Source organism: Cervus canadensis, chromosome 8, assembly GCF_019320065.1.
Source record: "Cervus canadensis isolate Bull #8, Minnesota chromosome 8, ASM1932006v1, whole genome shotgun sequence".
Classification (NCBI taxonomy): Eukaryota; Metazoa; Chordata; class Mammalia; order Artiodactyla; family Cervidae; genus Cervus; species Cervus canadensis.
This window is the reverse complement of record NC_057393.1, coordinates 12146913-12162930: the sequence shown is the minus strand read 5'-3', so window position 1 is coordinate 12162930 and position 16018 is coordinate 12146913. Positions and strand designations below refer to the sequence as shown.

Genomic DNA, 16018 nt, shown 5'->3' with positions numbered 1-16018 from the left:
GACTCAGGACAAGTGAGGGCCTGGGTCCAGATGGCAGGAGAGGGGCAAAGGGAGTGGCCACTGACAGCAAAGAAAGACCTGGGGATGTCCGGGTGGGAGCTGTGGCCAGAGGGGCCCCCAGGGGAACCCGGACTGCAGAGATGAGAGGCCTAAGCCACATCATAACAAGAAGCATTTCGCAGGCTACTAGAAAGTATAAAAAGAAGAGAAGCAAAAAATGGTCCAGGGACTTCCCTGGTGGTCCAGTGGTTAAGAATCCGCCTGCCAATGCAGGGAACACAGGTTCCATCCCTGGTCCGGGAAGATCCCACGTGCCTCGGGGAAACTAAGTCCGAGCTCCACAACTGCTGGACCCACACTCCACAAGAAGAGACTAGCCCCCACTTGCGGCAACTAGAGAAAGCCTGTGAGTAGCAAGGAAGACCCAGCGCAGCCATAAATAATAAATAAATAATTTTTTTTGAAAAAATGATCCAAGAAGAAAAAAAAAATGTAATCGTAGCATCCTCTTGGGCTCAGCAGCAAACAATAAACAATAAAGTTTTAATAATGAAAATGCCATAGACAGGGATATAAAGTAAGTAGAAACTCATAGTAATGGTGAAAAGACATCAGTAGAGGATATCGGAGAATGATGAAGTGAGCCAGGATGGGGTGGAGATGCAGGGCAGGCCTGCACCAGGCCCCAGACCACACTATGAGCCGCTGAGTTCCTATCCGCTCCTGCCTGGACCCGGTCAAGTCCATATCAAAGGTCAGAAAGACACAGCCCAAACCAGAGAAAGAGGGAAAGCTGGAGGCTCCTGAGGGCTGATGGAAACGAGACCTTCGTACTCCATCCACTTGTGAAGTGAATGAGCTTCACATAAGGAGCACTTTTGGATCTTTAAATTATATATATATATATATATATTTAATAAAGAAGATGATGTGTTAGCCTTTTTAGGAAGACCTTTACGATTACTTTAAATAAGAACACCAAACACTAAAATCCTGGATCAAGTTTTAGTGTTAAATATAATAAAATTAATAAACATGAAGATCCCCTGGAGAAGGAAATAGCAACCCACTCCAGTATTCTTGCCTAGAAAATTCCATGGACAGAGGAATCTGGTGGGCTACAGTCCATGGGGTCGCGAAGGGTCAGAGACGACTGAGCGACTTCACGTTTCTTTTACAGACCCCTCCCTCTGTACTGGTTAACTCTGAACCACTATAAAAAGGCAAGGTACTGTTTGTTACATTTAAATACCAGTGCAAGTTGCTCTCAGAGCTTTGATTATTAGAAATCTTGCACCACCCCACTTCCCCACCCCCACTCAGTTTGGTTTTTACAAATCTGTAGGAGCAGCTGTATCCATTTCAATCATTGTCACATAGTAAATAGGCCCTTTATGCATGAATGAGTAAAAATGAATGAATGAATGAGGGAGAGCCAAAGAATAAACACCTTCTTGGAGCTTTTTCAGAGGTTTTATAAGGCATGAATGTTGCTCTGTGTTAGAAGGTAGATGTATCTCCCATGCTAACTCACGGGGAAGAGACCCTTTATAGAAAAATGTCAAACCATAAGGAAATCGCCAAGGGAAAGAACGGCTCTGAAAGCTGTCTGCGGAATAGGAACACCTGGCAGTTACAACCCCCAGGAACCCCGAGACGGGAGCGGGGCAGGCATCACCTCCCAACTTCCTATAGTCCCAGCATCCCCCATCATAAATACAGAGCTCTGAGACCCTCCCAAACTAAAGGGTTGCTTTCCCGCCGGCCAGGGAAGCACAGACCAGGGAAGGCAGTGAAGGCACAGTATGGGTCCACTGTCTGGAGTTTCTGAGAGTTCAAACCCCAGCAGAACAGACAGCACGCCCCTTTCTCAAGTCTACCCCTAAGACTGTGACTGCAGCTCAAGGTGGGCAGGGAGGCCACGATCCTGCCCACCGCGGGTCCTCAGGGGTCAGCTGACCTGAGTGGCGATCAGGGAGGACCCAGTGAGCCAGGCACCGTCCTAGGCTTGGCACCGAAGACAGACAAAGCTCGCCAACCCTAGAGAGCCCTCATGATAGAGGGAAAGGCAAACTGAACAGGAGATAAATAAATATAAGGTACCAGGTAAGTTGGTTAGAGCTTATGGGGCCATCTGGCTGGATCATGATAGTAAAAGAACCAAACCAGCACCCAGCACAGGTCCAATTTAAACCGAGGCCAAGGTGAGACTGGCCTTCATCTTGCAACTGCCTTAGTTCACGGTAGAGACAGACAGTCGACAAACTCCCTGCCGGCTCAGACGTGATGAGTCCGATTGTGAAATGCAGTTGGGCTGACTTCTCCCTGGGCCATGTCCTCCTCCGCATCTTAAAATTAGTGAAGCAGAACTTAGTTCTGGTTTTACTTCCCTGCTGCCGGACCCACAAGACCGTCTGGAGCAGAGAGCCGGGCTGCATTCCCGGCTCTGTCTGCACTGAGCCCGTGGGGCCGTGGGCGAGCCACAGCCTAACCTCTCAGACCGCAGCCCCGGTGTCTGGGAAGGTGGGAGGAACGGTCAGGACGCTGAGTGTGATGACTGGGAAGGAGGTGTGGACTCCATGGGCCTCCCAGATGGGACGCTCCGTCTGTCCCAGAGCCATCCACATCTTCAGGCAGCTGATGGGCGAGGCAGCGTTCACTGCCCTGAAGCAACGTCCAGGCCTCAGGACACAAACCCCTGGGTGTCAGGGCTGGGGGTGCAGAGAGGGGCTGCTGGATTCTGGAAGCTCTGGCTGTCGGAGCTGGATGGGCCCATGCACTCCAACCCCATGGCTTTCCAATCTTTACCTTGGCACCCAGGGTTCTCCAGCCGTGACCCCACCTCCCTCCCAGCAAACGCGCAAACAGGCACAACGAAGCCAGCCCGCCCCCAAACACGAGCCTCCTGCACCCCCCACCCCCCGCCCTCGTCTGCCTTCAGCTCTTCTCTCCAGGCCGTCCTCCCCACAGGCTGTGCCCTCTTCTGGGAACACTCCGCCCACCCCCGACCTCACCCCCATCCCCAAACTCTACTGAGATGTCAGCTGAAGAGTCACTTCCCCAGAGGCCTGGCCCACACCGACTGCTTGTGCTCCCACGGAACCTGCACTTCCCATTTCTGGGTTCGTCGCACTTGCAAAGGCTTGGCGAACAGGGAGCTTCCGCTCTCGGGGCCTGTTCCCTAAAGAGGCTCAGCTGTCTCGTCCCCGCGTGGCACCCACGCTTTGCACAAGGCCTGGCCCTGAGCAGGTGCGCCACAAAGGTCTGGCAAACTCGACCGAAAGGAAGGGCATGTCAGTGTCACGGGCAGGGACACCTGGGAAGCTCAGGAGGCAGGTTCAAGTCCCAGCTCAGCCGTGCAGGGACCTCCGCTGCCCTGTTTGCATGTAGAGGAGCGGCTGGCTGACTGGTCAGCCCCTCGCACCTCCATCACGCAAACTGAGGCAGAAGAGTGGCCATCTGTCCATCTGTCCCCCTTGACTCTGACCTAGGGCTTTAGGGTGAGGCCAGATTAATCCATTGCCCAGGTCGGCATTCATCGACAGTGGCCCCTGGGCTCTGGGCTGGGTGCTGGCGGCCAAGGAGAGCAATGGGTGAGACATCACCCAAGTGTTAGTCACTCAGTCGTGTCTGACTCTTTGCCACCCCAGGACTGTAGCTCACCAGGCTCCTCCATCTGTGGGGATTCTCCAGGCAAGAATACTGGAGTGGGCTGCCATTCCCTTCTCCAGAGGATCTTCCTGACCCAGGAATGCAACCTGGGTCTCCTGCATTGCAGGCAGATTCTTTACCGTCTGAGCCACCAGTGAAGCCCAAAGGGCCCAGGCAAAGTCATCCAGTGGGGAGAAGCAAGAAGGAAGCCGATGTCAAGGATCATGCCCAGGATGGCTTTCTGGGCTGACCTGGGAAATCCAGCTCCAGGAATCTCAGAATCCATCTATCCTTGCCCCCGCAGAAGGGAAGGCATAGAACAAAGGCCACACCACTCCATCTTGGGGAAAGAGTGTCTGAGGCAGAAAAGCCTTTGAATAAACCAATGACAGATATTTTCTGCAAACACGTAATGGCTTCTGGCTTCATGGATTCCAGCTTTTTGGAGCCAGAGGCTTAAAAACTGGCAGCCCACAAGCCACATCTGCCCATGGCTATGTTTTGTTTGGCAGGAAACGTTTCACATTTTTAAAAAATCAGTTCCATCATTTATAAGATTGGATGGTTTCACATAAGAATCCAAACGTCCAGCTTCTCTGGAAAAACAGGCAGCGGTTGGACTAAAGATGGGAGAAGATGCCCTAAGAAGCAAGGTCCCTCAGTGAAGACCTAGGTGGGTAGAACCCAAGGCAGGGAAAGCTCAGGCAGCCACAGACCCCAAGGCATTTGCTGCTGAAGTCAGCTAAACAACCAGCCACTGGAGGCAGGACAGGCCACCCTCTAATGCCCCAATCCCCACCACTCCCTACAGCCTCACACCAAAAATCTCCTTCATGCACATTATTACCGGAAGATCCCCTAGAGAAGAAAATGGCATCCCACTCCAGTATTCTTGTCTGGAAAATCCCATGGAGCCTGGTGGGCCATACGTCCATAGGATTGCAAAGAGTCAGGCACAACTGAAGCCACTTAGCACACACGCATGTAGGCATTTAGCCATGAGCCTCTTAGAAAGACACCAGCACGAGCCTTGTAAACACACCCAATCCACAAGCATCCTTGCCCAGAATCTCCTCCACCTCCCCTGACACCCAACCTTCAGTGGCAGAAAATTCAGCTGACATTGGAATTAAAGACTGCCTCCTGCAAAGAGCACATATTCACCCGGGAGAACAGTCAGAAACTTTCTATGTGGGATCCCTGCCAACTACAAGATGTTTTGTAAAGATATATTGAATAATTGACAATCCATCTGATGCGCCTTATGCTTTTATCACCATGCATCTGCTTTACGACGTCCGTACAAAACGCCAACATGTCAAGCCCTGGAGGGAGCATTCACATAAATTATTCATGAAAAAAAAATCATACTCGATGACAGACTCTCAGTGACTTAAATCGTTATTTCTACTTTAAATATTTGTTCATTTGAACAGCTCCATTTGAAAACAGATTAATACACTCTTTTAAAAATTGTTAATATTTGATCAACACAAGATAGGCTATTCTGTATCTTAAATCCTACCCCAAATCCAATATGGTTCGGATTTCTGTTGGCAATTTCAAAATTTATTGGAAAGGTAATTGTAACTTTTTAAGGAAAGAAAAAAAGTTAGCAAGAACATGGTTACAGAGTGAAAGAAGTACCTGCTTTTTATCTTGTGTTTTCTTAAAATCTTCACATGCTAGCCAAAATAAAACATTTTCTTCACTGAATTCCTTTTTTAAAAATTCCTATGGATGAAGAGAAGAAAAAAATATCAAACAGTATTCTACTTAAAAAACAAAGAAACAAATAATGCATTTCCTTTCAAGAAGTGATAAGTCAAAATTCGACAAATGAGCATGTTCACTCACTCTGTAAAAGCTCCACCCCCAAAAACAGTGTTATGCTTAATATTAAAGCTAGAATTTCATATGCATTTCAACTTAATGGTTTTAACATTGTGAAGAAGTGTAAAAATGAAGCAGGAATCTACTCAACAATTCTTAACTAAAAATAAATTACCAAAAAGTAAATTAAAGTGGAAGATATATTAGTTCCTTCCAGACAGTGTTTAAACAAAGAACATTCCTCTAAAATCAGGCTCATTTTTTTTTTTAAACAAAAGAAAAGAAAACATATTAAGCACGTCTAAAAATGCCACAATGAAAACTATTTTAAGTTGGAGGTGTGCTTTCTTTTGGCAGATGTTGGGGGTCAGTGGCACAGCCAGCTATCCCAATGTGCATGGAAAAGTTTTCTCCCCGAGATCTAGATGGTGCTTACGGAGGCCCCATGTCCAGGAATGGCTGCCACCTGCTCCCTGGAGTCTGCAAAGGGAACCAACAGTAGGATGGCTTTTGATGGCCTGACCCAGGACTAAAGACAGAAGTCAGTGGGACTCAGGCAGATACAGGCATTCTTGAAATTTACAGGTTCTTCTGACACCTGGGGTTTCTGGAGGCCATTTCTAGGTAGTCCTGACATTTCCCCATCCGCCTGTCCTCCTTTGAATTCTGCTTCACGTTACCAGCTGTTGTCCAGCCTCTTTTACTCTATGAGCAGTGTATCCTGAGAAGCCCCAGCACACAAGAGAACAAGCCTTCACATCAGGGAGACCCTGACTGCCCCCTCCTAGGTGTCACAGAGCTGGAAATTCTTTGCAGATTCTGCCAATGGGCACAGTACCTCTTCCCCATCCCCTACCCCTCCCAGTTATATAAAACCAGACACAGTCAGGGCAAGCCTCTCAGTGCTGGTCCATGACCACCCGGGAAAGCTTGCCCACGTTGGTCATGACAGGTGAGAAGTTTTCTCTCAAGTTGGGATGGACAGTATCAAAAACTGGCCTGTGTTTCCCCCACAGGCTTCTAAACTTTGTGTGGCGTGTCAATTCTGGTCAACAAGGAAAAAGGCACACCCTAAATCTTTTCACGCCTTCTGGGTCTTCAAGCAGATTCTCCAGGGAAGACGCCCATTTGGCTGTGCTCTTGGGGGTCTGGTGACTGCTGCTGGAGCTCCCATCACTGTCGTGGATGTCTGCAAAGCAAAGTTCAGAGACTGTGTGTGTGGTCTAAAGATACTGTCATCTTATAAGGAGCATTATTTTCATCATCATCACCACCACTATGACTAAGACACAGCATCAGGTTACACACCTGAATCTACTCTCTGGGCTAACACAGGGAATTCATTCATTCATTCATTCCTGACAACAACCTTATGAAGTAGGTGCTACCATTCCATTTTACAGATGCAGAAAACTGAGGCTCAGAGTCAAGAAGGGACTTGTCATTTTCCAACACTCCCCACATATCCTTCCTCCACCCACATAGCCACTGGCCGAGCCACAGGCAGCCTTCAGGTCTCCCTCAAGCCCTCCTTCAAGGGACCTTGACTCAACGGCAACTCCTCCCCATTACTTTCTGTGCGCAGTCTTATAATTACCCTGCTGTGTTGTGACTGTTTGCACAGTCGGCTCTCACTAGTCTGAAGGCTCCTCTGTGTCTTGATCTTGTATCTCAGGAGGTTGGTCATTGCCTGGCACATAAAGTAAGTACCAGAGCTGGGAAAGGGAGGCAATGGACACAGGTGCCAATTTTAGAGGGACGCCAAAAAACTCAGGCATCAGATGAAAGAGATTTTCATGCAATATATTGAAAAACCAAAATTAATGCAAAAAATTCCATAATGAGCAAAATACTAACGACAGAGTCGCTATAACTGAGTTTTCCTGTGCCCCTCAGACTCCAGTATGGCTCGGCATCACACTGATACGATGGACAAAGACTGAATGAGTTAATGACTGCACATGCCCATCTCATGCACTCTCTTACTCCTGCCTCCAAAAAGAGCCTCTTGATTAAAGGAAAGGGGACTGGAACCTCCAACTAACACACTCTGGCTACTTGCCTAAAGGAGGAAGCAATAGCACAAACACATCTCATCTCACTTGGCCCCTCCCTGGAGTCAAGGGAAACACCATGGAATGTCACTTCAGATGGGCCCAGGTTCCAAAGCCACTTTGGCCAATTTGAACTACGTGCCTGGGTGTTCTGCTCAGCCACTCACTTGTGTCCAACTCTTTGCGACCCCAAGGACCGTAGCCAGCCAGGCTCCTCTGTCCATGGGATTGACTCAGCAAGAAAACTGGAGTGGGTTGCCATTTTCTCCTCCAGGGGATCTTCCCAACCCAGGGATCGAACCTGCATCTCCTACATTGCAGGCAGATTCTTTGCCACTGAGCCACCAGGGAAGCCCTTGAACTATTAATATGTGAACATGGGCAAAACTCTCTGCAAGATGAAGATAATCTCTGCATCTTTGGGGTTATCAGAAGGATTAAAGAAGGAAACACATTAGGCACCTAGATGTTCACAGTGGACCCTCAAGAAATACTACTTCTTCTCTCTGCTTCCTTAAAAGTATAATCTATCAAGTGAATATTTTTATAACTAATACTTCTTTTTCCATTGCTTTTTTTCAAAGTATAGTTATGTCTCTCTAAAGAAAAGTTTGAATCCGGGAGAAAATAAACTTTAAATCAGGGCTCCCCAACCTCCGGGATCTAATGCCTGATGATCTGAGGTGGAGCTGATGTAATAAAAATAGAGTGCACCATAAATGTAATGTGCTTGAATCATCCGGAAACCATCCCCTCACCACTCCGGTTCATGGGAAAATTGTCTTCCATAAAATCAGTCCCTGGTGCCAAAAAGGTTGGGGACTGCTGCAAGAAATCGGCAAAACAAATCATTTTAAAAGGATAAATCTTAAAAGTCTTATGAATATTAATTGCTGCAGGTAGCTAGGGGGCCATATGGTTTCAAATGCTTTTAGAGGAACGTTGTACCAGAATATGATGAACTTCGAAGTACCTCTGCTTCCGTGATCTCTCATGTACTACTGGGGGTCAACACAGGTTCATTTCTGTGAACAGCAGAGATTGCATTCTCCCAGCATCTTGCCACTAGGCTAAATAAACCAGAAGCAATACACTTTGGTGATGGAGTAAGAGAATCGTTTGGGACAAAGCCACTCCTTGGAGAGGCAAACTGACTCAAACATCACAAATGGACCTGATGCTTCTCTAAAGTGAATCTCCAGTCCGTGGATATTAAATTAGTTCTCTGCTCTCTTTGCAAATGCTAAAATGGCAAGCTTCTGAACACTGTGTTTCTTCCCAACGAAGTATAAATCAAATTAAAAGATCATTATCATAAGGAATTTCTGCAGCAGGGTTCATTCTGCCAAGCATTTCACAAATTTACTCTCTGTTCTCTGCCCGAAGAATACAGTTTGACGGTTTTCTCCATTTCCCCAGCAGGTCTTCTCTTAAGTAAATAAATTAGAGACACAATTTGCTGTTCCAGGAATAAAACCTTAGGCAGCCAGAACTTACTCTTGCCATGGCAGAACAACTCCTTTCTCTATAAGTTTTCAACCTTGGCCTGTGGTGATTCCAAAACTCTCTGACATTCTTTTCAATAATAAATGAAACCACAATTGGGTTTTCACAGTTTCATGGTCTTGCAAGTAAATATAGTTGGTGGATTCCCATTTAGCCAACAGAGTGCTCTGGTTAACTAGGTCTTCTGGTTAACTGAGAGACAAGATAGCTGTCTTATGAGACACCAGGAGCCAGTCGCTTCCTCCCCCACCTTTTCATTTCATGCTCTACTCATTTTGCATATTAGGTTTCTGTGCCAGCTTTCTGTGCCACTTGACAAAAAGTTTTACAACTCAAAACCCACTCATCTGATCTAGTCTCCTTATTTAATAGACTGAGACATAAGGGTTCAGAGGTAAGGTGACCCAGCTAAGGAACTGCTGGATGGACCAGTATTGGGACTTAAATGTACAGGCAATTGTCCCCACCAGGACCACCTCCTTGGAACCCCAGGGTTCCTCAGAACACAGGAGGTTGCAAATGGGTGACCCTTCCTTTCAGTTCCCTCCTGGGCTACCGTTTCCCTTCCATCAATATTGTGAAATACATCTATGGCCGACACTGTTACAGAAGGCATAGAATTTTTAGGGCTAGCCCAGAAAGCATACCAAGATACAGTTGGCATCCCCATAACCATGGCTATCGACTTCTGGCTTTGGTGCTCTGGATAAAGAGAAATTCCTTCTTGCTTTTTTGCTCACCTTCTGCCCTAACAGTTCTTACTATAAGAATCTTCTACTCACACTCTTCTGTCATGTGTTTTCACTTCTCCAGAAATATTGGTTCGAATTTTGCAAAGACTTCCCGATTGTCTTTCAATTTTGATTAAGGCCTCTGCCTCTGCCTTAAAAAACAAAAAATCCTTCTTGATTGTATCAATATACATAGATAGCTCTAGTTAGAGCAACATTTGCAAACTCCATTCACTTAATGGTGTCTCTCTTTTCCAAGTCATTATCCCCAGCTTCCAATGAGCCTGGCAGAGGTCCACTCCATTTGGCACTGCCCTAGAGACTGCCTCATCACCTGAGGCATTTCCGTTCCTCGGGAGCCTCTGCACAAGGAGACTTCCACTATTTTCCAATGCATACAAGTAAGGATTTCCTAAGACAACTTGGTTCACTTTAAATATTACAATAGTCCAGCGATGTCCAGGAGAAAGAAATAACCTTTCTTCATAGCAATCAGATATACTTCTGAGCTTAAGAATAAAGCAAAACCCAGAGGTAAAGAATCCACCTGGAATGCAGGAGATGTGGCCAGAGCAGAGGGTTCAGTCCCCCTTGGGTAGATCCCCTAGAGGAGGACATGGCAACCCACTCCAGTATTCTTGCCTGGAGAATCCCATGGACAGAGGAGCCTAGTGGACTATGGTCCATAGGGCTGCCCAGAGTCAGACACGACTGAGCAACTATAACAAGGGTACCCAGCTTCCCAGTTCCTCCCCAGTCCCTAGCACTTGGAAACACAAAGGTCCAACACTCTCCTTTCCTTTTTCATTGACAAAAGTTTCTGCTTTAGATAGATTACACAAGAAGGTAGGTTTGGAAACGACAGGCAGGGGGACTTCCCTGGTGGTCCAGTGCTTCCACAGCAGGAGGCATGGGTTCCATCACTGTCTGAGAACTAAGATGCCACAGGGCACAGTCAAAAAAAAAAAAAAAAAAGAAAGTACAGGAGGAAAAAAGTTAAACCTATCTATCTAGCAGCTTTAGGACCACTCAAGTTAGTAAAGAGCCGTTGGTGATAACATTTGTTTGTTTCAATTTTGTTCAGCTCTGCACACTTGTTGTCATTTAGATCAGCTGCAAAGCATTTTTGCAATGAAAAAAAAATAGGTTTGTTTTTTTTTTTACCTCCTGGGCCCTTCAAAGTATTTTAGATTTTCAGATTTTTGCAGGCACAATACTTACTTTTCAAGAAATTCATCTTCAGATGAGTTTATCACAGACTAGTAGTAACCATTGCACTTATAAATTATTCACAGCATGCTGGGCACTAGCTATTCCGAGCTTTTTCTGTAGGTTAAATCATCTTGTTCTCACAATGACCCTCTGATGTGGTTAAGATTGTTCCCACTTCACAGATGAGGAAACTGAGGCACACTAATTTGCAAGGGTCACCCAGCTTTGGAAATGGGGACTCATGGTCCAAGCCTAGGCAGCCTTGGCTCCAAAGCACAACACACCATTTGCCACTGGCTTGACTGCCATCTTTATTTTTTATATCTGCTGATCTTCACCCTCACAGAGGCCAGAACATGCCAGCCTTGAAAAGAGTGGTAACAATTATGTGGGAGAAGACGGTGAAACTAAGGGTCTAACTCCTCGCAGACAAAATCCCACACACGACTGGGCCAGAATCATCCAGCACATAAATACAATGGGCATATGCTTTCATTTACGTTGGCGCTGTTCTGTACAGTCTCTGACTTCAGTAAAAGCTGTTATTGCAAAACCAGTGCTGCATCCAGGTGCAGAGGCCTGAGGAGGGTTGCCTGTAGCACATTCTGTGATGCATTATTTATAGATGCTATGATGTCATATCTGCCAGAGACCTTCTCCAGACATTAATTCCTTGGAAATCCACATTCAAAAGGCATCTCTAACATTCATCACAACTGAATGCTCACAGTACAGATTCTTGCTATTCGTCTACAGGAAGGTCTGAGTAATGATCCTGAGACAATTTTCCCAAGCCAAAGATTTTAGTAAAATCTCAATATCCAGCTTCCTCAACAGCAGAGTCAACTTACATCCTCAAAGGGTTTGTCAAAGGCACCCCCTCAAATGCACGGCTTATTTTTAAAAAATAAACATTCAAGCCCAGGAAAAGGCAAAAACGTTAGCTCTAAATTCTAAAGTGGTTGGTAATACACACAAACACACACACACACCCCCCAGACTCCTTTAAAATACGCAGGGAAAGTACACACCCCACAAAACTTATTCAAAACCTTGTATCACCTACATCACGCCAAACATTACATTTTTAAAAAAGTCATCCCAACTTAGAAGCGGAGAATCTGTTTTTAAAATTGGTGATCCATGGAGGGCTCCAGAGAAACTGGGTCATGGAAACCCTCTATCTAAATATTCCTTAAGTGTTTATCAGCTCCAGTATCTAGCTTCTGAGAATAACGACCCTTCAGGCATGCAATTCCCTTGGTGGGAAGGTTTGCGAGAACTGCCATTAGCAGAAAATAAAAATAAAAACGTTTTGAAATAATCATACTAATAGAAAGCATCAAAGACCAGAGCAGGCCCACAGGCTGGAGAGGTCAGCGCAGAAAAGGCCTCATTGGCGTTTTCCCACGAGGTCTGAAGCCTCAAAAAAAAAAAGTCAAGTGCTCAGCGACCCCCCAAAAAGGCCCCCTGTGTACCTGTGACTGCACCACACACCCCCGACCCTACTTTGCCTACCACCACCCAGCGATGGCTGAATGGAGGGCATATCAGCTCCAGGGATGGGGACCCTGCTTACGTGCCATGCCCTGGGGTCCGCCTGGGGACGTCCACGCAGCCCCACACTCCGCCGTCTTCTCAGAGACGCGTTGTACAAGACGGGCAGGGGCTACGGGGCTCCTGAGCACCCTTGGGTCTGGAGGAAAAACAAGCCTCAACATCCTCTTTTGAGTGGACTAAACAACAGATGGCCACTGGTTTCCAGTTTCTACCAGAGGGAAGGAAATAAGAACGCCAGACTGTTATTTGTAGCCTCCTAGAGTCCTCACTTTCTAGGCAAAAGCCCAGAAAAAATAAAACTCCCCAAGAGCCCAGTTCTGGAGGTGAAAGTAAAGACCCTGACAGCACTTTTTTCTCACTTTCCAGAAGCCCCTGTGCTTCCTCTGGAACCAGTTATTGTTCAGTCGCTCAGTCGTGTTCGACTCTTTGCGACCCCGTGGATTGCAGCACGCCAGGCTTCCCTGTCCATCACTGTCTCCCGAAGTTGGCTCAAACTCATGTCCATTGAGTCGGTGATGCCGTCCAACCATCTCATTCTCTGTCGCCCCCTTCTTTTCCTGCCTTCAATCTTTCCCAGCGTCAGGGACCAGACATGTATGCAGAAATGTTCCCTCACTCTCCCCGGGAGTCCGACTCTTGTGACCACATACTATGGCCCTCCAGGCTCCTCTGTCCCTGGGACTCTCCAGGCAAGAATACTGGAGTGGGCTGCCATTTCCTTCTCCAGAGGATCTTCCTGACTCACGGATCGAACTCTGGTCTCCTGCATTACAGGCAGATTCTTTACCAACTGAGCCACCAGCAAAGGCCCACCCCGAACCCCGGCCCCTACACTGGGGCAAATGAGCAACTTTTCCCCTCCAGTGTCTGTAGGGAAGACTGTGTATTTCTTGAGAGTAAGAATTGTGTCTCCCTCAGGGCTCACAGTGCTTGGCATTCATGTATAGATTTACAGTGATAACAGTTTTCTGATAGATTGTTGGGGCGGACGGCAAGGCAGAAAGGAGGGTGATGGTTGTACAAAGATCTGGCATGTACTGAACACCGATTACCTCCCGTCTCAACCCGACCACAACCCTTGGAGGCTGGGGCCCTCACTGGCCCATTACAGATGAGGACACCAAGGCAAGCAAAGGAACAAGCCAGGAGCTAGATGGGCTAGGACTCAACCCTAGGCTGTCTGGCTGCAGAGGCTTCAAAGAGAAGGGCAGAGTAAGATGCAAGAAATAAAAGGCAGGCCCTTTAGATGCCCATCAGCAGACGAATAAGGAAGCCATGGTACATATACACTATGGAATATTACTCAGCCATTAAAAAGAATTCATTTGAATCAGTTCTAATGAGATGGATGAAACTGGAGCCCATTATACAGAGTGAAGTAAGCCAGAAAGATAAAGACCATTATAGTATACTAACACATATATATGGAATTTAGAAAGATGGTAATGATAACCCTATATGCAAAACAGAAAAAGAGACACAGATGTACAGAACAGACTTTTGGACTCTGTGGGAGAAGGCAAGGGTGGGATGTTTCGAGAGAACAGCATCGAAACATGTACATTATCTATGGTGAAACAGATCACCAGCCTAGGTTGGATGCATGAGACAAGTGCTCGGGCCTGGTGCACTGGGAAGACCCAGAGGGATCGTGTAGAGAGGGAGGTGGGAGGGGGGATCCGGATGGGGAATACATGTAAATCCATGGCTAATTCATGTCAATGTATGACAAAAACCACTACAATATTGTAAAGTAATTAGCCTCCAACTAATAAAAATAAATGAAATAAATAAATAAAATGAATGTAATGCAAAAAAAAAAAAAAAGGCAGGCCCTTTTTCTCAGGGAACTTAAAATTGACAGAGAAGATGAGGCCAGGCATTCCCTGATGGCCACTGCCTGCCTTGCCACGCACTGCATGAAGTTTTCTTCACTGGTCTATGAAGGAATGAGAATGAGCAGGAGGAAATATTTACCAAGTGAGCTGTGTTGACCAAGTAAAGGCAGCCTGGGGTTGTCTTCTTTAAGTAAATAAATACATTTATTTACATGGTACAAAAGACAAGAGCTACAGTGGGACAGGTCTTCCTATCCTCCCTGTCCCTCAACGACCCAGAGCCTCTCACTAGAAGCAACAGCCTCTAGAAGATTCTTGTTATCAGGACAGTTCTTTACACGAGATTGTCTCTTTCCTACTACTGGGGGTGTTGAAACATCCTTCATTTGTGGGATGATAAAGACGTGTGGGATGATAAAACCAGTCCATCCTAAAGGAAATCAGTCCTGGGTGTTCATTGGAAGGACTGATGTTGAAGCTGAAACTCCAATATTTTGGTCATCTGATGCAAAGAGCTGACTCATTTGAAAAGACCCTGATGCTGGGAAAGATTGAAGGCGGGAGGAGAAGGGGACGACAGAGGATGAGATGGTTAGATGGCATCACCGACGCAATGGACATGAGTTTGGGTAGACTCCAGGAGTTGGTGATAGACAGGGAGGCCTGGTGTGCTGCGGTTCATGGGGTCGCAGAGAGTCGGACACGACTGACCAACTGAACTGAACTGAAAGACGGTTGATGATGGTGTTGTTGGCTTTTAATGTCCTGATTGGAGAGGGAGAGAAAGAAGGAAGGAAAAAAGGAAGGAAGGAGGTGAAGCAAGGCAACAGGGAGGCAGGGAAGGGAAAAGAAAAGCAAGCACGTCACACTCACTCTCAATGTTAATACAGGTGAGCTAAGAGGACAAAATGGATACTGCGTGAGGTCACACCAGCAGCTCTGGGCTCGGGTCAGAGCTCTGAGTCCTTCTCAGATAGGCGGCTCCAGACTGTCCCTGTCCCTTGGCGGTCTCTGCACGATCCAAGCAGAGACAAGAGGGTGTGTCTCTGGTGCCGAGAGAGAGGGAGGCAGGAGGTCTGGGAAAGCGGGTCTCCTGGCCTTCTGGGAGGACACAGGACAGAGGAGGGGGGACCAGGAGAGAAGGTAGGCCAGATGAGGGGGTCCCTGAGCGCACCCCAGATGAGGGGCAGCAGCACCAAAGCACAGGCCCTGGGCAGGGCCCTCGAGAGCAGGGTACTTGCTTGGGAGGGAAACCGGTCCGCGGAAGCCTGCAAGGCACTGTTTGGCCCCAGTGGACGCCTCCTGACAGCTCTTATCGGGGAGCCGCTGCTGTCGCCCACGCGGGCCCCTCTGCCCCCTACTGCCACCCCCGGGGTTGCTGCCCTGGAGAGCTATCTGGGGGAAGCAGAAGAAACGGGTGGGAGTAAATTTAGTGCAATTTAAACAGCAAGTTCCCAAAGCCCAGCAGCAGGAGCCCAAGGGGATTACTCAACCCCAGGGAGGGAAGTGACTCAGTTCACCCAGGAAACCGGAGGACATGGCCCTGCCCAGCACCTGCCTAGTTTCCACAATTTCTAACAGTGAGGGGAAAAAAAACACATCGGTTCCAATACAAAGTCTGTGAAGACAAGTA

At 47.3% G+C, this 16018-nt stretch overlaps 1 protein-coding gene across 3 annotated transcripts in view; it reads right to left on the bottom strand.

Annotated features, from left to right (window-relative positions):
* The window catches only part of RGS10 (regulator of G protein signaling 10), a 41164-nt gene that overhangs the window by 20693 nt on the left and 4453 nt on the right, over positions 1 to 16018 (bottom strand). The window contains exons 1-3 of one of the 3 annotated variants that reach the window (XM_043476373.1): positions 12567 to 12711; positions 6555 to 6673; positions 5299 to 5385 (exon numbers count right to left, since the gene is read on the bottom strand). In XM_043476373.1, coding sequence (XP_043332308.1) covers positions 5299 to 5385; positions 6555 to 6673; positions 12567 to 12708 — 348 coding nt within the window. In that variant the 5' untranslated portion in view covers positions 12709 to 12711. The other 2 variants (XM_043476376.1, XM_043476374.1) reach the window with 2 other exon arrangements.